General features: G+C 46.1%; 1 protein-coding gene across 2 annotated transcripts; it reads right to left on the bottom strand.

The window, feature by feature from the left end:
* Positions 1–487: 487 nt before the first annotated feature.
* On the bottom strand, positions 488–24,482 carry TERB2 (telomere repeat binding bouquet formation protein 2). 2 transcript variants are annotated; one of them, XM_030577622.1, is made up of 7 exons: positions 24,325–24,482; positions 11,434–11,515; positions 7,582–7,727; positions 5,623–5,684; positions 4,447–4,532; positions 3,333–3,424; positions 488–995 (listed from the first exon to the last, which is right to left on the bottom strand). In XM_030577622.1, exons 1-7 carry the CDS (start codon positions 24,386–24,388, stop codon positions 850–852), a joined length of 678 nt encoding a protein of 225 aa, XP_030433482.1. In that variant the 5' UTR covers positions 24,389–24,482; the 3' UTR covers positions 488–849. The 2 variants fall into 2 exon arrangements, with proteins under 2 accessions (XP_030433482.1, XP_030433483.1); XM_030577623.1 differs by having other exon boundaries at positions 3,333–3,421.

The following is a 24,482-nucleotide window of genomic DNA, read 5'->3' as shown; positions in this document are numbered from 1 at the left end:
GTTCCAAAACCTTCTCTACTGACACCTCATGCTGGGACAGTTCCTCAGATGTATCACCTAACAAGAATGGCTCCGGTGTAGGAATCTCCCTCATCCTCTGCAGACCAATGCAAATAATTCATTTAGCTTCTCTGCAATGGCCTTGTCTTCCTTGAGTGCTCCTTTAGCATCTCAATCGTTCAGTGACTCCACTGATTATTTGGCAGACTTTCTGCTTCTGATGTACTTAAAAAAAAAAAATTTGCTGTTAGTTTCTGAGTCTTTTGCTAGTTGCTCTTCAAATTCTTTGGACTGCCTAATTATATTTTTACATTGCTTTTACTAACACCTGCTTTACTACCATCAGAATCAACCTGGGGAGTATTTTGCATGCAGCCATGTGAGAATAAAATCTCTGCTCAATAAGTCATATTGAAATAAAAGTCTGTTACCCAAAAAATTGAAAACATCTTGCAATTATTTGATGAAAGCTTATAAGTCATTTTAATATAAAATAAATTTTTAAGTAGTTAAAGCTGTTTACAGCAAATGTAAACAGTTGTTAAAATATAATGAGTATCCAAAAAATTATAAGGCACACCCAGTTGTAGTCAATATAATAAGTTAGCCTCGGCCAAAAATAATACAAATAAATTCAACTCAGAATTCAGTCCTCCAGTCACTGAACTAAAAAAACCTTTAAGTACCATGACAGTGCTATTGGAAGTAACTATCGACCAACAGAGAGAGAGAGAGAACAAGGACATACACAATGCTAAAGATGGGATGTTATTAAACAGGCATACATATATTTAGCAATGTTTTAGCAAAGCCAAGTTATGTTTTTGATACAAACCATTTAAATGTCATTTATAGTTTTCTTTTCAATTTATTTTTCACATCGGAGAAAACGTCCATTTCATTTTTAACCCAATATACCGAGTAACCTGAAGAACCAGGAATGAAGTCATGTAATTCCCCAAGGTATTTCTTCATCTCACTAGAAGAGACATAACCTACAAAGTGAAAATGTATGTGTGTATATATATATATTATATAAACACCACAGAAACTACAGCACACGGCCCAGTCTTTTTTATTGGACTTTCTGGAGTGTGGAATGAATATCCACAAAATTAAAAACACTGTTGATATGGGGTTGGGGAGAATCACAGACACAGTATCACAAACACAGAAATGCCTGGTACTTTTATTACGATTTTCAGTGAGATTACATCAAATATTATATAATATATTGCAGAGAAGAGCACTTTGTTGGGAAATACATGCAGCTCCTGAAGCTCTGCCATCATTTCCCCAGGGAAAGCAAGCACAGGGTTGCAAAGGTTATTAAATCATTAATAATATCCACACAAGTTAAAGAAAGGCTTTTTCACTGGTGCAAATTGGAGAGAAAGAACCTTTATACTTGGAGTGATGTCCTTGGACAATCCTTCTCTCTACCCTATCGGGTGCACACTAAATGGTTCCTATGCATTAATTTAGTCTTGTTTGAAGAGTACTATGTTAATACAAGCTAGGACCCTTTTAGTTTGCATCTGCAGCGTTCTGCATCATTGCTGTTCATACCCCATAGGCCAAACTGTTGGACAATGTAGACATAGGCTTAGTATAGTGTGGGAAGGAACTTGTCTACTAGGACAGAAATTCATTTCTGTGCAGAAAAGACAGGACCAAGCCTATCTATCACTTTAGTCCTGCTTAAGCCTTCAAAATGGAATTTAAGTTGCCCACAGGGTTGGCCCTCTGCACAGAGGTGAATTTCACAGTAGGTGAATTATACTGAAAATAATTAATACATGAAAAATATTGTAATAGAACCCCATACTGCACTTACCAGATTCAGGAACCTCTCATAATGATCAACTAAAAAAAGGGGCAGCCCTAACACATCCTCTAGAAGGATACCTAGATAATGTGAACTTTTTCCTATCACCAGCATCTAGTGACACACGGGTGACCAGATAGCAAGTGTGAAAAATCGGGACAGGGGGCGAGGGGGTAATAGGACCCCATATAAAAAAAAAGTCCCAAATATCGGGACTGTCCCTATAAAATCAGGACATCTGGTTACCCTAAGTGACACACACCCTGAAGTGCTCATGAAACTAGATGGAGAATTGGAAGCACAGGTGAGCTCCCAAAGGGTCGAAAAATGGCAAATACAGCATCTGTTTTTAGGAGGGGAAAAGGTGGATCCAAGGGCGGCTCTAGGTATTTTGCTGCCCCAAGCACGGCAGGCAGGCTGTTTTCGGCGGCTTGCCTGCAGGAGGTCCCCAGTCCCACGGATTTGGCGGCACACCTGCGGGAGGTCCACCGAAGCCGCGGGACCAGTGGACCCTCCGCAGGCATGCTGCCGAAGGCAACCTGCCTGCCGCCCTTGCAGCGACCAGCAGAGCGCCCCCCGTGGCTTGCTGCCCCAGGCACGTGCTTGGCGTGCTGGTGCCTGGAGCCAGGGGTCGGCAACCTTTGGGAAGTGGTGTGTCAAGTCTTCATTAATTTAAGATTTTGCGTGCCAGATCGGCAGGGCAGGCAGCAGATAGAATACCAGACCAGCAGTGGACTGAGCTGCTCAGCCCACTGCCAGTCTGGGGTTCCGTCCGCCGGCCCCTGCCAGCCAGCTGCCGGCCCAGGTTCTGTCCATCCAAGACGGCAGCGGGCTGAGCGAGGCCGGTGGTCGGGACCCCAACTGTCAGCGGCATACAGCTAAAAATCAGCCCATGTGCCGCCTTTGGCGCACGTGCCGCAGGCTGCCAGTCTCTGTACTAGACAGTCATTTTAACTTTGATGCAACATCTGATAAACTGCTAGAAATGTTAATACAGCATCACTTTTGATACTTGCAAACACCTAGATAAATTAAAGTGATAAATAGGGGACAACCTGGATTCATCAAAAACAAATATCAAATCAATTTCAGTGAAAACTATACCCTTTGTTGAACCCAACTGTTAGAAAGTTCACATGGTGAAAAGGATATCTCACTAGGAATAGATGCAGAATTGCATGAATATTGATTGTATAGAATTTGCACAGAAAAGACACACTGCATGATTTTCTGTCCGCATTATAAAGAAATCAAGCAAGAACAGGGCATAGAATAGGCCAATCCGCATCAGTATCACCCATAATATTGTCAAGTATCAGAGGGGTAGCCATGTTAGTCTGGATCCGTAAAAGCAGCAAAGAGTCCTATGGCACCTTATAGACTAACAGACGTATTGGAGCATGAGCTTTTGTGGGTGAATACGGTGCCACGGGACTCTTTGTTACCCATAATATTGTTTGCATTTGTTCCATTTGGCAGAAAGTTCATCCATATTAATCTTTACCTGTCACCATGTTGTTCACTGGATAATCCTGAAGTGGACAGAATGCAAGTTTCCCTCTCACTGGTGTTTTCGATACTCTTTTTTCTTTACTGCTGTGGGGGGGGGAAAGTGTTATTTTTCGCTTCTTTTGTTTACTTTTTAAAGATTGCTTTCAGGAATGGCTGTGTTACTGGATTCAGCTATTCGTGGGAATTTCAAATTTTCCCTTCCCTGCCAATCTATAGTCAAGGCTAAGGATCTAAATTCCACAGAAAGAGGTCCTCATTTCTGAAGAAGTCCAGTGTGGCAAGATGGAAATTCTGCAGCAACTTCTGCTAAATTCACAAATGAAGGTTTTTATTGAATTAAATATGGAAATAATGGGTACAGAATCCATTGTCTTATTTATTCTGATATCACGTTTATTTTATTTCAGTCTGGCCTTCCATCTTCAATTTTCATTGCACTGCAGATTTTTGTATTGAATATAGAACCACAGTGCAGAAGTTAACAGGAGAGGAAGTTGAAGGTTTTGGCAAGTAGGCAGGGCACAGTTGGGAACAAGTGGAATACAGTCTGGGATCCTGGGATAAATACATTAGCTGGATGTTTCTGCTAAAATGATCAACAGCAAAATAATTACGGTTGAGATTTACACTGTAATCATTAGGATTCAGAGTTATCAATCAATATGTTATACCAGGTGTGGCCAAACTGCAGCTCACGAGCCACATGTGGCTCTTTTACAGCTAGAGTGCGGCTTGCAGAGCCCCCCATGCCTCCCCATTCTCCACCTACCAGACTGGGAGGGGGAGTTATGGGCTTCTACTTTGCAGTGGGGTGGTGGGGCTAGGGGCTTCAGCCCCGCAGGAGGTGCCTGCCGTGGCTCAGAGCTTCAGCCCGGCTCTTGCTGAAGCCCTGAGCACCGACAGGCACCTCCCACAGGGTTTAAGGCCCGAGCCTCACCACTCTGCCACAGGGCAGAAGCCCCAAACAGGTGCACCCAGCTCTCGAACTTATGAAGATTATCGTATGCTGCTCGGAAGATCAGTAAGTTCAGCCACCCTTGTGTTATACGCTCATGTGCCTAAACAACAAGACCTAAGCAATCCTAACATGGAAATAAAGAAAATACCTTCCATCCAGGTCTTTTTTGCCCTTTATTCTTTGCTCATCGTCTTTTATGCTAGTCTTTATTTCAGCTGGTGTTAATTCATCAAGCTGTAAATGTCAACATATATTTTGATTAAAATTGTGCATACAGCCCCTTCAGACTTGATAAGGAAGGAAAGGAAAGTTCCTCTGATAACTATCATTTTCAATTTTCTGAGACTCCATGATAGGCACTATCAAATGCAAATTTAACAAGAGGGCAATATGCCCCAGTGTGTACATGCGCACACACACACACACAAAACTAACTTTAAAAATCGCACAAACACCAAAATTGAAGTGAGAACAAGACAGTCTAACCTTGCCCTGCAGAGTGGACTGGGGTTCACCTCAAGGGGGAAATAATCACACAACTGTGTGATTCCTTTACTGTAACTGCCATCTACAGCCCTTACTGTCTATCTATAATTTACTTTGGGACTGTTATCAAGTCCAGTCCCATTTATCTCAGCTGCAGACACAGGACAGTGAAAGGTCCTTCAGCTGAGCTAAGCTTTTTTTTTTCCCCCGGGTTTAAAAATTTTATTAAGATGATGTTAAGAAGAAAGGATTTTAACACTAAAATCAAACTTTGCAATATAAGGCAGCTTGTGTTGATCATCTTGTCCAGAAATGTTAGCCTCTGGCAGGAGGAGATTCTTGCATAGCAATAATTTGCCTGAGGAGCAAGAGATCTGAACTCAAATTTTTGGCATAGTAGTACAAAGGACTACCATTAAGCCACCCAACCCAGCCAGCAGTAACCAGAGAAAGCACAAAAGCTTTGTAACCTGCTTCTGTGGGTCGAGTGCTTTATATAATTGTTGGCTTTTCTCAATCCATTTCATTATTGTTAAGAATATGGACACTGCTTTGTGGTGATGGTAGTGAATCCCTCTGCCACGCCATTTTCTGCAAGTTCTGAATGGTTGCTTCCTGGACACTGCTGCAGTAGAAGGGGGATATACAGTAGGCCAAAGGCAGTAGCAGACATCTTGATTATCACAATTCAGTCCAAAAAACCCTCAGAACATTTGATCCACTGTTTGACTTGAAGCCCTGGGATGAAATCCTGCCTCCACTGAAGTCAGGCAAAGTTTTGCCATTGATTTCAATGGGACAGGATTTCACCCTTGATGTGCATTTAGTACAACCTTACCTGTTCCATCAGAGAATCATTCATCTGCTCCCATATAAAACTACCAAGTTTTTTTCTAATTTCTGTAGTGAATAAAAATAAATTAATGTCAAAAGTATTACACAGTGGTATCTCTCCAGCAAAAACCAGTCAGCTAGCAGAGAGGATCTTTAACCAAGTGTGAAACAAAACTGTAATAACCACTGATTGGTACCTAAGTCAGGATCTCTAGCAGTGGTTACACAGACTCCTTTGTCCCCACACAGTAAACAGCAAAACAGGCCTCCCACTCCTGGCCAGACTTGCAGAGACTCTGCCCCATGACAATGCACTCTGTCCCCTCCTTTGGATCAGTCCACCCTGTCCGTGCTCTCTCAGACTGGTGTGCAGTATGAGCTCAAAATAATGGGTCCTGCCACATGGCTCAGCTGTTCTGTCAGGTCCAGGCTGAGCACTTATAAGGCCTGGTCCACACTACACAGTTAAATCGATTTAAACAGCTTTAAATCGATTTAACTCTGTACCCGTCCATACTACAAGGCACTTTAAATCGATTTTAAGAGGTCTTAAAATTGATTTCTGTACTCCTCCCCAACGAGAGGAGTATTACTATATCGATTTAGGGCTAGTGTGGATGGAAATCAAAGTTATTGGTCTCATTCCTTTAATGTAGCTACCCAGAGTGCACCGCTCCGGAAATCGATGGTAGCCTAGGACCATGGACGCACACCACCGAATTAATGTGCCCTAGTGTGGACGCATAAAATCGATTTTATAATATCGGTTTTATAAAACCGGTTTTAGTAATTTCGATTTTATGCTGTAGTGTAGACGTGGCCTAAGAGTCCCCTTTTACAAGCAGCTGCCTCCCCTCCAAACAGCTCCCTTTCTCCCATAACTCAGGGTTCCTGCTCCCTGCTTCTTCCTGTTTCCTCTCTGAATCTTCTCAGGTTGGTCCCCCGCCTGCTCATTCACTCAAACCCTCCCGGGGGTCTCTCTTTTTTTTCTTTTTCACGGCAAAGCAGACTTGACTGGCTAGTCCATAGCCATCACCAACCATAATTCCTAAATACCTAGTGATTTATATTCTCCCCTTAATTGATTAGATGACTTCTACATATGGAAGCATCCTTTCTTATTGCCATAAGGCTTGATATCGAGTCTGAAAAAATGACTGCTGCTGCTAGGTGCACACTCCAGATCCAGTTTAACGCTAGCATTATCGCCACTAGTTCGGCTGTCATGACAGCTACACAATCAGATATTCTTTTAGACATATTAATTCCTAATTTTGATACACAATATGCCATCCCTATTCTTGCTGTTTTTAATCTTTTGGACTCCCAAGGGTCAGAGTTAATTCTGTGTCCTTGCTTTGGAGTGGCACTCTGCGCTGCCTGCCAGGTTTGTGAAGAGTAGCAGGAAGGAGAGAAAAAGGGGGGGTTGGAATGGCATGCCCTCCCCCCCAACCAATCAGGTTTGTGGAGAGTAGCAGGCAGGGTGGGGGGAGAGAGAAATGAGGAGAAAGGAAGGGAAGAGCTTTTTGCACAGTGCCACATCAACTGTCAAGATACTGCAGAATCAAAAACTCATAGGTGACTCCAATCCACTCATTTGCTAGGAAACAACCAACCAAACATATTAGCAAAGCAGTACCTGTGTTATGGCACATGCCCTGACTGGGGGCACCTCATAGAGCAGCAGCATTTGCTCCTCCATGGGCATGATCTCATTTGCACTGCCAACCTAGACCTGCACCTAGTAGAGGGGTAAGCACCACCAGCAGCAGTAGATTCAGATCTACCTGCACTGCAGAACTGTGGATGCCTCCAGTCCTGGGACACTCCCTATGCCCCTTCTCCCCCAGTACACCCAGACTGAGGTCACTGTAATTTGACTGCCTATGTTCAATGTCACCAACAGTCTCGGTTTTAAAACAATGAGCAAACTGTATGGTAAATGCTCTATATTTTTCCTAACCTTCTTGTACACAGGCAGGGGGAAGGATGAAGTGACCCAAAGCCACTGTCTGTTTCATTTCAGAGCTGGCACTTGCGTTTGCAGAGAGATAAGAAGAATGAAAAACTGTAGCTTTACCCTCTATATAATCTAGGCTCTCATGTATTCTAGAAGAAAAACAAACCAAAAAACAAAACAAAACAAAACAGAAAAAGCTTTTATGAAAAAGAAATGTGAAAATAACAAATCATAATTATTTGAACGATCAATTCAAGCCTAGAGTGTAGCAAGGCTGGACACAATAAATCTTACAGTGAGTAAGGAGTTTAAAGGGATTGTCAGCTCTTTAGTGCAGAGACTGTCTTTTTGTTCTGTTTGTGTACGGTGCCTGGCACAATGGGATCCTAGTCTGCACTGGGGTTGCTATGCACTACGGTAAGTCAGATAATAAATAAGAATAAGAATACTGCTGTGCAATTGACCTACTTTACATTGTTTCACTTGTTGTAAATATTAATATTTACAAAGTTAATATAAAGCTTTCACAACAAATATAGAGCAGGTTGGCCAACCTGAGTCTTAGGAGTCGGAATTTACCAATGTACATTGTCAAAGAGCCACAGTAATACGTCAGCAGCCCCCCCATTACCCCCACCCCATCCACCCACCAGCAGCCCCACTGATCAGCACCTTCCCCTCTCTTCTGGCACCTCTCAGTCACCTGTTTTGTGGCAAGCAGGAGGCTCTGGGGGAAGAGGGGAGAGCAGCGAGGGCCCGACAGGCTCAGGGGAGGGGGCAGAAAGGGGTGGAGTGGTAGCAGGGCCTGTGGCAGAGCCAGGAATTGAGTAATGAGCCCCCCTCCCCCCCCGGCACATTGGAAAGTTGGCGCCTGTAGCTCCAGCCCAGGAGTCGGTGCCTATATAAGGAGCCATATATTAACTTCTCAAGAGTTGCATGTGGCTCTGGAGCCACAGGTTTGACCACCTGATATAGAGCATGTTTTACATCCAAAATCATTGATTAAATATATAGTGCATGGAAACTGATATTACAGATACATTTTTATTTTGAAACAAATTATATGAAAAGCATTTTCTCTTTCACTATCTGTCACATCCTGACTTAAGGGCTGTGCATTTTTCCTGACAGTTGATGCAAGCAGAACTGCATATAACTATGCCAGACAGGTAATAATTGGCATAGTTCTGTCAGAGGGTTACAGTGTTATCAGCTGTTGTGGGAAAAACAAATCCTTAACTCATAACTTGACTAGTAAATGCAGGACCGACGCTAGAGTTTTTCGTGCCCTAGGCGCACGGCCATTTCGCTGCCTCACGCGCTGCTCCCGCGGCTCCGGTGGAGCTGCCACAGCCATTTCGGCGGAGGGTCCATTGGTCAGCGGCTCTGGAGGAGCTGCCGCAGCCATGCCTGCGGGACCAGCGGACCGTCCGCAGCCGTGCCTGTGGCAGCTCCACCAAAGCCGCAGACCAACGGACCCTCCGCAGGCACGACTGCGGCAGGTCAATGGGAGCTGCCTGCCGCTCCCCCCCGGCAAAATGCTGCCCCCTGAAAATCCTGGCGCCCTAGGCAATTGCCTAGTTCGCCTCCATGGAAGCGCCGGCCCTGGGTAAATGCCTGCAAAGGTGTAGGGATAGTTATGAAATGAAAGAATTAAAGTTAGCTTGAATTTGGTAAAGAAAACAATATATTTGCTTTATGGTGTGTGGGTAGTAAGGAAAAGGCCTCAATCAGCAACAAAAAAAGCCACATCAGCCTCACCAACCCACTGAAGCAAGGAGCAGAGCCCATAGATCAAAATTTGCTGCTCTGGTCTGGCAAGGGCTGGGGCTAGCTGAAGGGGAGACAGTGTCCAGCAGCCTGCAGGAGCACTCCTGCCAGCAGGGGGCAAGTGCCACAGGGGCCAGTAGTGGGGGTCTCCAGGCAGGTTTGTGGGGGTGGGTAGAACACATTGGGAAGTAGGGGTTTGCAAGGGTGCTGCAGTACCCCCAGGTTTTAGATGGGGCTCAGCTCCTGGCCCCATACCTCGGGATTCTGGCTGCTGGCCCACACCAGTTGCTCTGCTCCTGGCTGGGGGTCTTGGATGCCTGGCCTCACTTGGCAGGGTTCCGAGGTCCAGGTTCCAGCTGCTGGCTGCACATGGTGGGTCCCAGGGTCCAGCTGCCGGGCCCTGTGCCCAGGGTTGTGCTCCTGGGCCCGCTCTGTGGAGGAGTCTCTGGGCAGGTGGGCAGGGGCTGGGCATAGGGGAGTTTTTGGATGGGTGGCACTGTGGTTCTCAACCTGCAGGCCATAATGATAAATAGGCTGAGAACCACTGATCTATACAAATATTCATTTCATGATTGAGGATCTTTTATAGTCTTTTCTTCATTTTAAGCTTTGCAGCTCTCCTTTAAAAAATCCCACTGTCAAGCCCTCTTCTGTTTTCTGTATTTCCTTTCCTTTCCTTTGTTTGTAATAACTTAGCAGACTGAAAGTTAAATTTTTTTCCCTAGTGATTTGGCTGTTTTCCATTTGGCAAGTATTGATTTTTTTCCTCCTGTCTTGCTTATAAAGTCTAAATTTTCTAGGTCTCTTGTTTTGATTACGTTCTTATACCTCAGTGAAGAAGTCAGCAACATTCTGGGATTTGAGGTTGTTAGCTAACTGCTACAAAACCAGCTGGGAGAACATAACAGCAGAAAACATTTCATTTAACTGTAGAATTAATGCTGATTTGGAAAACTAAACTACTTTCTTTTTTGCATTTAAGTTTTTATTAACAAAGGACAGGTCTACACACACATTCTGTATCAGGGCTTGGCTGCACTCGAAACTCCAAAGCGCTGCTGCGGGAGCACTGCCGCGGCAGCGCTCTGAAGTGCCAGTGTGGTCACGGCGCCAGCGCTGGGAGAGAGCTTTCCCAGTGCTGCAGGTACTCCACCTCCCTGTGGGGATTAGCTTGCAGCGCTGGGAGCCGCGCTTCCAGCACTGCGGCACTGTTTACACTGGGGCTTTGCAGCGCTGTATCTTGCAGTGCTCGGGGGTGTTTTTTTCACACCTCTGAGCGAGAAAGTTGCAGCACTGTAAAGCGCCAGTGTAGCCAAGGCCTCAGCATAACTATTTTGATTAGGGGAGTGATATATATTTTTAAACCAAAATAGCCATACAGGTACAACCCCTACTATGAATAAAGTTATACTGATATATAGGTGCCTTCTACTGGTATAGCTTTTTCCCCTTATCTTACAGGAATAAGCTGTGCAGTATAAGCACCTTTAAGTTGTGTCACTTTAGCTGTACTAGTTAAAGCTGTACAATTTTTGCATATAGGAAAGGCCAAAGTGGTTTGCTATGAGACTTCAGTATTTTGTCCAAGACATCTTACCTACGGTTTATTGTGGTTGTGATTTTCAGAAATGCTCAGCATTAGCCTAACATTGCCCCCTTTGAAGTAATTCAATGGGAATAGTCGGGCACTTCTAAAAATTCCATCTGTGTTTTTAACTTACTGCCATTAAATATTGAGATGATTATTTAACACAATCATTAATGTTAATAATGTTTGTATTGCATTATGTTTTGTATATAATTAATAGTGCTGCTGAAAAACTCAAAAAGATTAGATGTATGCAATATATAATATATACATTCAGAGCTCTAACAGATGCAGGATGCACAATATTTCCAAAACTATGGTAAGGGAATTCTCATAATCCATTAAAAAAAAAAAAAGAAAAGGAAAGAGAATTTTGTTAGCTGAAAGCACTTTCAGAGAAGCAGGGGAGGGGTGATTAGGGTCAGGGCATATCCAAAAACACACCACAGATAAGAACACAGCCAAACAGCTACAAGAGTCAAACCTACAAAGTGTACCTCTGTGTATCAGGGTGTGAAGCGTCACTGCTGAACAGGTAGTCAGCACCATGATGAGTTGAAATCACTCCTCCTTCAGCCACTGCAGAAAAATGGGCACATTGAGCGATGGCACTCTTGGTTTAGGATTATTACTCCCAGTATGTTCAGAACACCTTTCTATTTGTGGAGGTCAATGTCTCCAGTCCTAGGGAACAATATATGAACTTCTCCTTCTTACCTGACAGTTCACCCCTTGTCATAGATTTTTAGATTTGAAGGCCAGAGGGATCATTATTATCATCATCTAGTCTGACCTCCTACATAACACAGGCCAGAGAACATCACCCATTTATTCCTGCATCAATTCTATTCAACCTAATGCAATCCTATTACAATTTATCTTCTCTATTGTTCGGCCATTTGAAATGTTTAGAAAAATCTCCAAAATGCAATATTTTGAGTTCTCAAACTATTTAAAAAATGGATTTGGAGACCTTCAAGGCCTAAGGACCAAAGCATATTCTCCTAACCCATCACTTTCTTATTCTGTGGCATAAAAAAGAGTTCATTCAGTTCTTGGGAACTTATACACATTGTAACTGCCCTGATCAATCATTCTCCCTTGACAACAATCTTGCATTCATTCCCTATTCTATTTCCCCAATAGCTCACACTGGAACTCACAAGAGTAAAAGAGCCTCTACCAAGTGAAGTTTACAATAAGGCTATTTCTGGTGTACTTGGAGAGCAGGACCTTGGTTCACAGTCTGAATGAGCCCTCCTCAGGACAGAAATGGAAGGCACAAGGAAAGGTGACTTGCAGACACATTTCCCCCTCCCTATTTTAGAGCTGGCCAGCAACCTGATCTAACTTTGGGCTTGTCCACACAAACACTTTTGATGCCAGGGCTTTGGAGCTGTGCTCTGGCTCTGCTCCAGCTCCAGGCAAAAACCTGCAGCTCCACTACTCTGGAGCTGCTCCATGCTCCAGCTCCGGGCTCGACTCCAAAGCCCTGCTTTGATCACAGCAAGCACTAGCCTGCCACACACTAAGTGTCCATGTGGACTCTGCTGCTGTGCACTAAAAGTTCCATATTGCGCTTTGACCTACCCCACTTCGAAACAAGAGATTAAAATCTATGAATTAAGGCCAGAAGGGACCATTGTTTGCTCTCTTGTATAACACAGGCTGCAGAACTTCCTCAAAATAATTCCTAGTTCACGTCTTTTACAAAAACATCCAATTTTGATTTAAAAGTTGCCAGGGATGAAGAATTCACCATGACCCTTGGCACATTTTAAAAACGTGTGCCTTATTTCCAGTCTGAATTTTCCCAGCTTCATCTTCAGGCCACTAAATCACATTATAACTGTCAAGGCTAATTCCTCACTCTGGCACTTCGAGTGCAGAAGGTGGGAGCCCACGAGGATTCTAAAAATTAATACTGACCACTCCAGGCTTGTATTAAACTCCCAAAATCACAGATTTTCTCTGACCTTGGATGGGTAGATTCTGCCACCACCCAAGTGCAAAAATCCCTTTGAGAACTTGGGAATTCCTCCCTGTGAGGTACCCGCAAGACACTTCTCTCACACACACGCACACACTGGGGAAGAGTTGAGAAAGAAAACAAAGGAAATCAGCTGTTGCCACCAGCTAATTAAACATGTGCACAAACCTCTTAGGACACAAAAATCCAATCGTGTTCTTAAAAAAGGAAAATTTTATTAAACAAAAAGAAAGAAAATACATCTGAAAACTTAAGCTATTGCTAGATTTAAAAAGAGCAAATACAATAATTAAACATCAAGAATGGTTTTCTTGAGGTCCAGCTTAAAGGTTACAAGCAAAGCAAAAGCATTTGGGATTAGCACAGAGGAGTTCATAAACCATAAAGAAAGAAACAGGGATAAACCTAATCACATCTTCCTAGACATTTCCTGATCTATTCACATATCTAGGGTTTCAAATGAGTAGTTTCTAGGCATGATCTGATGATTTCTCATACCTGGCCAAACTCTTTACAGCATAGTTCCAGCCCTGTCTTTGCTCTCTGGGAGAATAGCACACACAAAGGGGAAGCTTTTTCCCCAGTTTAAAAAAGTTCTAGCCTTCCCATTGGCTCTTTTGGTCAGGTGTCCACTCCCTTCCTTTTATCTACAGATTTTTTAACCCTTTACAGGTAAAACAAGTAGAGAACAGCTACTAACAGGGATTTTATAACTCACTGGATGGCTGGGTGATCATAAAAGGGAGCAAACCCCCCCCGCCCCCCGCCCTTCATTTATCACAATAACTTTCTCTGCTAGATTAAATATTTAATAAATCAATCTTTTCAATATGTTCCCCATAGATGTACTTAGACTGTAATCAAGTTACTGTATATACTCGATCATAAGCCAGTTCCTCTATAAGCCAACTGCCCCAAGATGGATAAAGTAAAAATGGAAAAATGTTATGACTCGTTCATAAGCCAACCCTATAATTCAGGGGTCAGCAAACTTTGGTTCCCAGGCCATCAAGATAAGCCGCTGGCAGGCTGAAATGCTTTGTTTACCTTGAGCATCCGCAGGCACGGAGGTAAACCTAAGTAAACAAAGTGTCCTGGCCGTGCCAGCTGCTTATCCTGACAGGCTGGGACAGCAACTGATGGGGAAATTTTTAGGGGTGGGAGAGAATCTGGTGGTCAGGGGAGTAACCTGTGACTACCCCCCACATGACCCCACCCCTAGCCTGGGTCCCCCACACTCTTCCCATCCCATCCCTTCCTACCTTATTTGGGGAGGGCCAGGGGAGGATGTCTGTGGCCTCGCTGGAGCTGCTCCAGGGGGCCAGACTGGGCGGCGCGGCCGCAGCATGTTCCAGCGGGCTGGGCCGGGCAGCATGGCCACAGCGTGCTCCGGCGGGCCAGGCGGCACGGCCACAGCCTGCTCTGGGGGATGAGGATCAGCAGCACGGATGTAAACTGCCAGCCCTGGAGCTGCAGCTGCTTCAGAGGCTGGGGGAAGAGCAGCGTGTCCAGAAGCAGAGAGGTTCTGGCCCCCCCTCTTCCCCTCTGGTTCTGCTGCCTCTCCTTGCTCCCTCTGTTGGGGGGAGGGGCTGTGTCCCACTTTTCCCTCTCTATACCCATTCATAGGCCAACCCCCTTCTCTGGTGCTTCTCTTTTTTCACTAAAAAAATTTGGCTTATGAAGGAGTATATACAGTATGCCTTAGCCATCTTTGTTAAGCTAAATCGATTGAGCTCCTTGAGTCTATCACTCTAAACCACATATTCCAATCCTTTAATCGTACTCTTGGCTTTTCTCTGAACCCTCTCCGATTTATCAATATCCTTCTTGAACTGTGGAATCCAGAACTGAACACAGTATTCCAGCAGTGATTTCACAGTGCCAAATAAGAGGTAAAATAACCTCTGTACTACTGCAAATTCTCCAATTTATACATCCAAGGACTGCATTAGCATTTTGGCCACAGCATCACACTGGAAATTCATGGTCAGCTGATTATCATTATCCATCACAACCCCCCAATCTTTTTCACAGTCATTTCTTCCCAAGATAGAATCCCCCACTCTGTAAGCAGAGCCTCCATTCATGTTCCTAGATGTGTATGTGCCAAATATTGCAATCCCAGGCAGTATCTTTGGGGACCATTGTATTCAATTTATGAATTGTTTATGTATGATTGTGTTCTAGTCCATGGGGAAGGGTTACCACAGCTCATCCAGAAACTAAAAACAGCAGAAGGTGATTACCCTGGGAATTGTAAACAACTCCAGAGAAGCATCACTTCCAGGGGTGACTGCAAATACTGCTTCAAACTGTGTTTTCCAGAGATTTAAACAAAGAGGCTTTTGGTATAAAAACCTGATCCAACAAATTGACAGGACCTTCTGGCCCAGGAAGGGGCCACCCTTGCAGTCTGGAAAGACTTTGGCCTACTAAGGCCCCAAAGACTGATGGGTGATAAGCTTTTAGCATGCACATTTATTATAGTGCATGTTTTTTCTGTAATGCTTTTACCTTAAGAATAAAGATGCTTACTTAGAAAAAGTTGTGTGGTAATTGTAAATGCTGGCAGTACACTCACTGTTCATCGCCCTCTGAGATAAACCAACAAACAAATGTTGGCTGTTAGGCAGACTCACTTGCTGGGGATGTCACAGTGTAAGGCAGCTGCGCAGCTTTAAAATCCCAGGCAGAAAGGAGTGGGACAAGGGTCTCTACCCAGAGACAGGTGATGACTAGAGACCTGTCTGGTCACTCCTAGAGTGGACTATGGGGATAGGGGGGAATACAGGCACAGTTATTCTGAAGTTGTGACAATATACATTCACATGGAGCTCTATTAAAACGCACATTGTTTGCCTGTGCCCAGCTTACCAAGTGATCCAGATCGCTCTATATCAGTGCCCTGTCATCCTCCTTATTTACCACTCCCTCATGTTGTTTCATTTGCAAACTTACTCAGTGAGGATTTTGTGTTTTCTTCCTGGTCATTGATAAAAATGTTAAATAGTGTAGGGCCAAGAACAGATCCTCACAGAACCCCGCTAGAAACACACCCACTCAATGATGATTTCCTGTTTACCATTATATTTTAAGACCTATCATTTAGCTAGTTTTTAATCCAGTTAATCTGTGCCATGTTAATTTTATATCATTATAGTTTTTTAATCAAATGTTGTGTTACCAAGTCAAATGCTTTACTGAAGTCTAAGTATATACATCAACACCTTTTTCAACTAACTTTGTAATCTCATAAATATCAGCTTAGTTTGATAGGTTCTATTTTTCACAAACATATGTTGATTGGTATTATGTTACTCTTTTAATTCTTTATTAAGTGAAGCCTGTATCAGTCACTCCATTATATTGCCTGGGATCAATGTCAGACTGACAGACCTATAATTATCCCCAAGTCATCTTATTTACCCTTTTAAAATTGGCATATCAGCTCTCTTCCAGTCTTCTGGAACTGAAGTCTTTCAAGACTTATTGAAAATCAACATTAACAGTCCAGTGAGCTCCTCATCCAGTTCTGTTAAGTCTTGGATGCAAGTTCACTGGACCTGCTAATTTTAAAATGTTTAAGCTTAGCTGTTATTTAACATCCTCCTCCAATACTAACGCAATGGAAAAAGAGCTATCATATGATATGACTACATCATGTTTTTTCCCCAAATATAGAACAGATATTTGCTGAACACTTCTGCCTTTTCTACATCATTATTGATAATTATTCTATTTCCATCTAGTATTGGACTAGGACCATTGTTTGGAGTCTTTTTGTTCCCAGTGCACTTAAAAAACTCTTTCTTAATTACGTCAACTGTCAGTCATAGAGTTCTCCTAGTGTCCTTTTGCTTCCCTTATCACTTTTCTACAATTCCTAGCTTCTAATTCAGGGGTCAGCAACCTTTCAGAAGTGGTGTGCCGAGTCTTTTTTTATTCACTTTAATTTAAGATTTTGTGTGCCAATAATATATTTTAACCTTTTTAGAAGGTCTCTTTCTATAGGTCTATAACATATAACTAAACTATTGTTGTATGTAAAGTAAATAAGGTTTCTGAATGTTTAAGAAGCTTCATTTAAAATTAAATTAAAATGCAGAGCCCCCTGGACCGGTGGCCAGGACCCAGGCAGAGTGAGTGCCACTGAAAATCAGCTTGTGTGTCGCCTTCGGCACCCATGCCATAGGTTGCCTATCCCGTTCTAATTTATAAATATTACTGTCAATGTCCTTTCTTCCATTTGTTATATTTTATTTTTTTATAGCTGTCTTCACTTCCCCTCTAAACCAGGTCTCTTTTTTAACCAACTTGGCACTCTTCCTTGATTGTGGGCTTTTGGGCATCTAATAAAGTGTTCTTAAACAACTCCCAATTATTATTCATATTTTTCTGATTAAATTCTTCCTCATAGCTGATTTGGCTCATAACTGTTTTCAGCTTGTGAAATCGGCCCTTTTAAAAGCACCAAGTGTGCATGTGTGTATTAGTGGTCTAGACTTTATTCTGTTTTCACAGTATAAATGTGATTAAGTTATGATCATGTGTACCTAAGCACCCATTAATTTTTAGTTCTGTAATCTGTTCCACTTTATCCATCAAGACAAGGTCTAATACAGAACTCTCCTGTGTTGGATGCAACACCTTGAGTTAGAATATTGCTATCAATAATATTTAGAAATGCCAAAGATGTTTTAGTACTGGCAGCATGTCATGTCTAGACAGGAAAAAAGGTGTAAATTTTTCAGGGCTTTGGAGCTGTGCTCCAGCTCCTCTCCAGCTCCTGGCAAAAACCTGCAGCTCCAATGCTCCGGAGCTGCACTGCGCTCCAGCTCTGGGCTCCGCTTCAAAGCCGAAATTTTTAACAGTGAGAGTAATTAACCACTCGGACAATTTAACAAAGACTGTGGTAGATGTTTTTCTAAGAGAGGTAGCTCAAGGAATTATTTTGGGGAGGTTCTCTGGCCTGTGTTACACAGGAAGTTACAATAGATGATGACAATGGTACCTTCTGGCCTTGTAGTCTATGAAGGTGTCAGTTAGGGTATATCTACACTATGAAATTAGGTTGAATTTATAGAAGTCTTTTTTTTTAAATAGTTTTTATACAGTTGATTGTGTGTGTGTCCCCACACAAAATGCTCTAAGTGCATTAACTCGGTGAACTGTGTCCACAGTACTGAGGCTAGCGTCGACTTCCGGAGCATTGCACTGTGGGTAGCTATCCCATAGTTCCCACAGTCTTCGCTGCCCATTGGAATTCTGGGTTGAGATACCAATTCCTGATGGGGCAAAAACAGTGTCACGAGTGGTTCTGGGTACGTTGTCTGGCCCCCTCTCTCCCTCCCTCCATGAAAGCAATGGCAGACAATTGTTTCACACCTTTTTTCCCATGTTACCTTTGCAGACACCATACTACAGCAAGCATGAAGCCCGCTCAGCTCACCGTCACAGTACGTCTCCTGGGTGCTGGCAGACGTGAGACTGCATTGCTACACAGCAGCAGCTCATTGCCTTTAGGCAGCAGACAGTGCATCACAACTGGCAGCCACCGTCATACTCCTGGGTGCTCTTTTAGCCGACCTTGGTGAGATTGGTCAGGGGCACCTGGTCAGGTATGGGAGTGACTCAGCCAGGTCATACCCCAGTCGTACTGCACCGTCTTCTGGCAAGCACCCAGGAGATGATGATGGCTAGCAATCATAAAGCAGCATCTTCTGGCGAGCACCCAGGAAATGATGATGGCTGGCAGTCGTACTGCACCGTCTGCTGCCAGCCTAAGATGTATAAGATAAATGGAGTGGATCAAAACAAGAAATAGACCAGATTTGTTTTGCATTCATTTGCTCCCCACTCCCTCCGTAAAATTAACGGCCTGCTAAACTCAGGGTTTTGAGCTCAGTCCTTGAGGGGGCCATTTTGTGTGACAGTTGTTTGTGTTTCTCCTTGATGCAAAGCCACCCCCTTTGTTGATTTTAATTCCCTGTAAGCCATGTTATCAGTCACCCCTCCCTCCGTCAGAGCAACAGCAGACAATCATTTCACTCCTTTTTTCACTGCAGATGCCATAGCACTGGGAACATGGAACCTGCTCAGATCACCACAGCAATTATGAGCACTGTAAACACGACACACATTATCCTGCAGCGTATACAGAACCAGAACCTGCAAAAGCAAAAGCAGACGAGGAGATGATGGCAGCGCAGTGATGAGAACATAGACTTCTCACAAAGTACGGGCCCTGGCAATGTGCACATCATAGTGTTAATGGGGCAAATTCATGCTGTGGAATGCCAATTCTGAGCCCAGGAAACAAGCACAGACTGGTGGGACCGCATAGTGTTGCAGGTCTGGGACGATTCCCAGTGGCTGCGAAACTTTTGCATGCATAAGGGCACTTCATGGAACTTTGTGGACTTGCTTTCCCCTGCCCTGAAGCGCCAGAATACCAAGATGAGAGCAGCCCTCACAGTTCACAAGCAATATCCCTCTGGAAGCTTGCAATGCCAGACAGCTACAGGTCAGTTGGACATCAATTTGGAATGGGAAAATTTACTGTGGGGGCTGCTGTGATCCAAGCAGCCAATGCAATCAAAGAGTTGCTGATATCAAGGGTAGTGACTCTGGGAAAAGTGCAGGCGATAGTGGATGGCTTTGCTGCAATGGGATTCTCTAACTGTGGTAGGACGATAGATGGAACCATATCTCTATCTTGGCACCGGAACACCAAGCCAGTGAGTACATAAACCGAAAGGGGTATTTTTCAATGGTGCTGCAAGCACTGGTGGATCACAAGGGACATTTCGCCAACATAAGCATGGGATGGCTGGGAAAGGTACATGATGCTGTTTCAAAAATTGCAGGAAGGGACTTTCTTCCCAGACCAGAAAATAACTGTTGGGGATGTGAAATGCCTATAGTTACCCTTGGGGACCCAGCCTACCCCTTAATGCCGTGGCTTATGAAGCCACACACAGGCACCCTGGACAGTAGTCAGGAGCTGTTCAACTGTAGGCTGAGCAAGTGCAGAATGGTAGTAGAATGTGCATTTGGATGTTTAAAAGCGTGCTGGCGCAGTTTACTGACTTAGATAGACTTCAGTGAAACCACTATTCCCATTGTTATTACTGCTTGCTGTGTGCTCCACAATATCTGTGAGAGTAAGGGAGAGATATTTATGGTGGGGTGGGAGGTTGAGGCAAATCACCTGGCCGCTGATTATGCACAGCCAGACACCAGGACGGTTAGAAGTGTAGATGAGGGCGCGCTGCGCATCAGAGAAGCTTTGAAAACCAGTTTTATAACTGGCCAGGCTACAGTGTGAAAGTTCTGTTAGTTTCTCCTTGATGAACTGCCCCCTCCTTAGTTCACTCTATTTCCCCGTAAGCGAACCACCCTCCTCTCTCCCTTCAATCACTGCTTGCAGAGGCAATAAAATCATCGTTGCTTCACATTCATGCATTCTTTATTAATTCATCACACAATTAGAGGGATAACTGCCAAGGTAGCCCAGGAGAGATGGGGGAGGAGGAAGCACCGGGTGAGGTAGGGGAGGAGGGAAGGACAAGACCACACTGCACTTTAAAACTTAAAAACTTATTGAATGCCAATCTTCTGTTGCTTGGGCAATCCTCTGGGGTGGAGTGGCTGGGTGGCCGGAGGCCCGCCCACCGTGTTCTTGGGCATCGGGGTGAGGAGGCTATGGAACTTGGGAAGGAGGGCAGTTGGTTACACAGGGGCTGTAGCAACGGTCTGTGCTCCTGCTGCCTTTCCTGCAGCTCAACCACATGCTGGAGCATATGAGTTTGATGCTTCAGCAGCTCGAGCATTGACTCCTGCCTTCTGTCAGCAAGCTGACGCCACCTATCACCTTCAGCCCGACACCTCTCCTCGTGTTCATATTGTGCTTTCCTGCACTCTGATACTGTCTGCCTCCACGCATTCTGCTGTGCTCTGTCAGTATGGGACACATGAGCTCAGAGAACATTTCATCCTGAGTCATTTTTTTCACCTTCTAATCTTCACTAGCCTCTGGGAAGGAGAAACATATGCAGCTGGTGGAGGAAAAAAAAGGGAGAGTGGTAGTTAAAAAGAGACATCTTATAAAACAATGGGTACACTCTTTCAAGGTAAACCATGCTGTTAACATTACATAGCACATGTGCTTTTGTTACAAGGTTGCATTTTGATGGATTCACTCCTCCCTCCACCGTGTGGCTAACAGCGGGGAACATTTCTGTTCAGCCACAGGCAAACAGCCCAGCAGAAATGGGCACCTCTGAATGTCCCTATTTCAACCAAGTGACCATGAATGATACCACTCTCCTGAGGATAACACAGAGAGATAAAGAATGGATGTTGTTTGAATGCCAGCAAACACCAGGACCATACGCTGCAATGCTTTGTTCTGCAATGATTCTCGACTATGTGCTATTGGCATGGTGTGGTAAAGTGTCCTACCTTGGAGGATGGAATAAGGCTGCCCTCCCCAGAAACCTTTTGCAAAGGCTTTGGGAATACATCCAGGAGAGCTTTATGGAGGTGTCCCTGGAGGATTTCCGCTCCATCCCCAGACACTTTAACAGACTTTTCCAGTAGCTGTACTGGTTGAGAATGCCAGGGCAAATTAATCATTAAACACACTTGCTTTTAAACCATGTCTAATATTTACAAAGGTACACTCACCATAGGTCCTTTCTCTGCCTACAGGGTCCGGGAGCCCACCTTGGGTGGGTTCGGGGGTTACTGGCTCCAGGTCCAGGGTGAGACACAGATCCTGGCTGTTGGAGAAACCAGTTTCTCCGCTTCCTTGCTGTGAGCTATCATCAACCTCATCATCATCTTCCTAGTCCCCAAAACCCAATCCCATGTTGCATCATACTCCACTCATTGAGTCAAAGCACAGGGTTGGGATATTGGTGGCTGCACCCCCTAGAATGGCACGCAGCTCATCATAGAAGCGGCATGTTTGGGGCTGTGACCCGGAGCAGCCATTTGCCTCTCTGGATTTTTGGTAGGCTTGCCTGAGCTCCTTAATTTTCACTGCTGCAAGTCCTCTGTCCTTCATATCCTTGGAGACTTTTTCAAATGTTTTGGCATTTTGTTTACTGGAACGGAGTTCAGCTAGCACGAATTCGTCTCTCCATACAGCGATCAGATCCCGTACTTCCAGTTTGGTCCATGCTGGAGCTCTTTTGCGATTCTGGGACTCCATGGTCACATCTGCTGATGAGCTCTGCATGGTCACCTGTCCTGATCAGCTCACAATGCAGGCAAAACAGGAAATGAAATTCAAAAGTTCACGGGACTTTTCCTGTCTACCTGGCCAATGCATCTGAGGTGAGAGCGCTGTCCAGAGCAGTCACAGTGGAGCACTGTGGCATAGCTCCTGGAAGCCAATACCATCAAATTGCGTCCACACTACCCAAAATTCGACCCAGCGAGGCCAATTTCAGTGCTAATCCCCTCAACGGAAGTGGAGTAAGTAAATTGATTTTAAGAGCCCTTTGAGTAAAAAAAAAAAAGGTCTTCGTCATGTGGACAGGTGCAGGGTTAAATCAAGGTAACACTGCTAAATTCAACCTAAAAATCATAGTGTAGACCACGCCTTAGACTGAAGTAACCCATGATCACAGCTCATTTTCCTACCCACTGTAGCAGGCTGTGCCAGAAGCCAGTCAGCCTGGTCCCCAGTGAGCTCTGATAGTCTCAAAGCACTACCATATAGAAGTTCTGGGGTGCACTGTCATCACTTGGCCCTGTGCTAAGTATAAGATACCCTCACACAGGCTGTGACGGCGCCCACAGAGCCATGCCTGCAGCTGGGAACAGCCCTTGTGACGCAGCTCTAGGGGTGACGCTCCCCACTCGCTGCCCCATGGAGCTGGAACCCCTCGCCAGGGGCCGGCCTCAATGTCCCTTTCCCCAAGCCATACGGCGGGGCTGAGCAGCAGGCTGCCCTGGGAAAGGAGAGCAGCTCCACCCAGGGCAAACCAGGCAGGGACATCGTGGGTGACCCCAGCCAGACATTCGTTGCTGCCCATTCAGCCCTGGCAATGGCCAGAGCCCAGCCAGGAGAGGGGAGGCTGCTCTGGCAGCAGGCACCTGCCCAGCACCCCAACTCCAAGACCCAGTCACCCCCAGAGTGCTCCCGCCCACACAGCCCCAGAGAGCAGGGTGCAGGCCCAGCCCCTCAAGTCACCCTAGGCAAGGTGTGCTACTGACTCCCCCCACGAGTCTGCCTCCCCTCAGCAGGGTGTGCCACTATTGCCCACCTCCAGGCCTGCCTCCCCTCAGCGGGGTGTGCCACTACCCCCCCCAGGCCTGCCTCCCCTCAGCGGGGTGTGCCACTACCCCCCCCAGGCCTGCCTCCCTTCAGCGGGGTGTGCCACTACCCCCCCCAAGGCCTGCCTCCCTTCAGCGGGGTGTGCCACTACCCCCCCCCAGGCCTGCCTTCCCTCAGCGGGGTGTGCCACTATCCCCCCCCCACCAGGCCTGCCTCCCCTCAGCGGGGTGTGCCACTATCCCCCCCCACAGGCCTGCCTCCCCTCAGCGGAGTGTGCCACAATCCCCCCCCACAGGCCTGCCTCCCCTCAGCGGGGTGTGCCACAATCCCCCCCCACAGGCCTGCCTCCCCTCAGCGGGGTGTGCCACAATCCCCCCCCACAGGCCTGCCTCCCCTCAGCGGGGTGTGCCACAATCCCCCCCCACAGGCCTGCCTCCCCTCAGCGGGGTGTGCCACTGACTCCCCCCCTCAGGCCTGCCTCCCTTCAGCGGGGTGTGCCACTATCCCCCCCCCCAGGCCTGCCTCCCCTCAGTGGGGTGTGCCACTATCCCCCCCCTCCAGGCCTGCCTCCCCTCAGTGGGGTGTGCCACTATCCCCCCCCCAGGCCTGCCTCCCCTCAGCGGGCTGTGCCACTGACTCCCCCCCTCAGGCCTGCACCCCCTCAGTGGGGTGCGCCACTGCCCCCTCTCCAGCTGCGCTACTCAGGAGCGTGTGCCACTGCCTCCACCCACACCCCTCGGCAGGGGGTGCCCAGGGCCCTGCCAACCCATACACAAAGTACACAGCTGCATAGGGAACCAGGTAGGGTGACCAGAGAGCAAATGTGACAAATCCGGGGGGGGGGGTAAGAAAAAGACTCAAAAATCAGGACTGGCCCTATAAACTCGGGACATCTAGTCACCCTACCTCCAGGAAAGCTGCCTGAGGCTCCAGCCTCTGCTCCAGCCTCTCCCCACCCCGCCCCCGCGAGCTCTGCAGCACTCACTGGCTGCGGGAATTTCAGCGACTCGGTCCCAGCCGCGCCGCCGGTGAGTGCTGGGGGCGGTTACCCCCCCCGCGGGGGCGCTCCAAAGGGCCCCAGAATAACCGGCCGCTCAGGCCCCCCCTCACCCCACAAATCGCGGAGCTCCCGGCTGACGCTCTGCGAGAACCAGGCGCTGCGGCCCCGGAACATCCCGACACGCGCGCCCAGGCAGCACCTCAGAGCGCGCTCCGGGCCCTGGTTCGGCGGGCAGCGCAGGGACAGCGTGGAGGAGGGCCCTGGAGCG

Source organism: Gopherus evgoodei, chromosome 10 (assembly GCF_007399415.2).
Source record: "Gopherus evgoodei ecotype Sinaloan lineage chromosome 10, rGopEvg1_v1.p, whole genome shotgun sequence".
NCBI lineage: Eukaryota > Metazoa > Chordata > Testudines > Testudinidae > Gopherus > Gopherus evgoodei.
The sequence above is the reverse complement of the archived record's forward strand: the minus strand, read 5'-3'. Positions and strand labels throughout refer to the sequence as shown.

Coding starts and splice junctions, on each gene's coding strand:
- TERB2 (XM_030577622.1), bottom strand. CDS start 24,388: ATGTTCCGGGGCCGCAGCGCCTGGTTCTCGCAGAGCGTCAGCCGGGAG. Junction 5,685..7,581: donor CCCTGCCTGTGTACAAGAAG/GTTAGGAAAAAT, acceptor TATTCACTACAG/AAATTAGAAAAAAACTTGGT. Junction 3,425..4,446: donor AAAAAAGACCTGGATGGAAG/GTATTTTCTTTA, acceptor CCCCCCCCACAG/CAGTAAAGAAAAAAGAGTAT.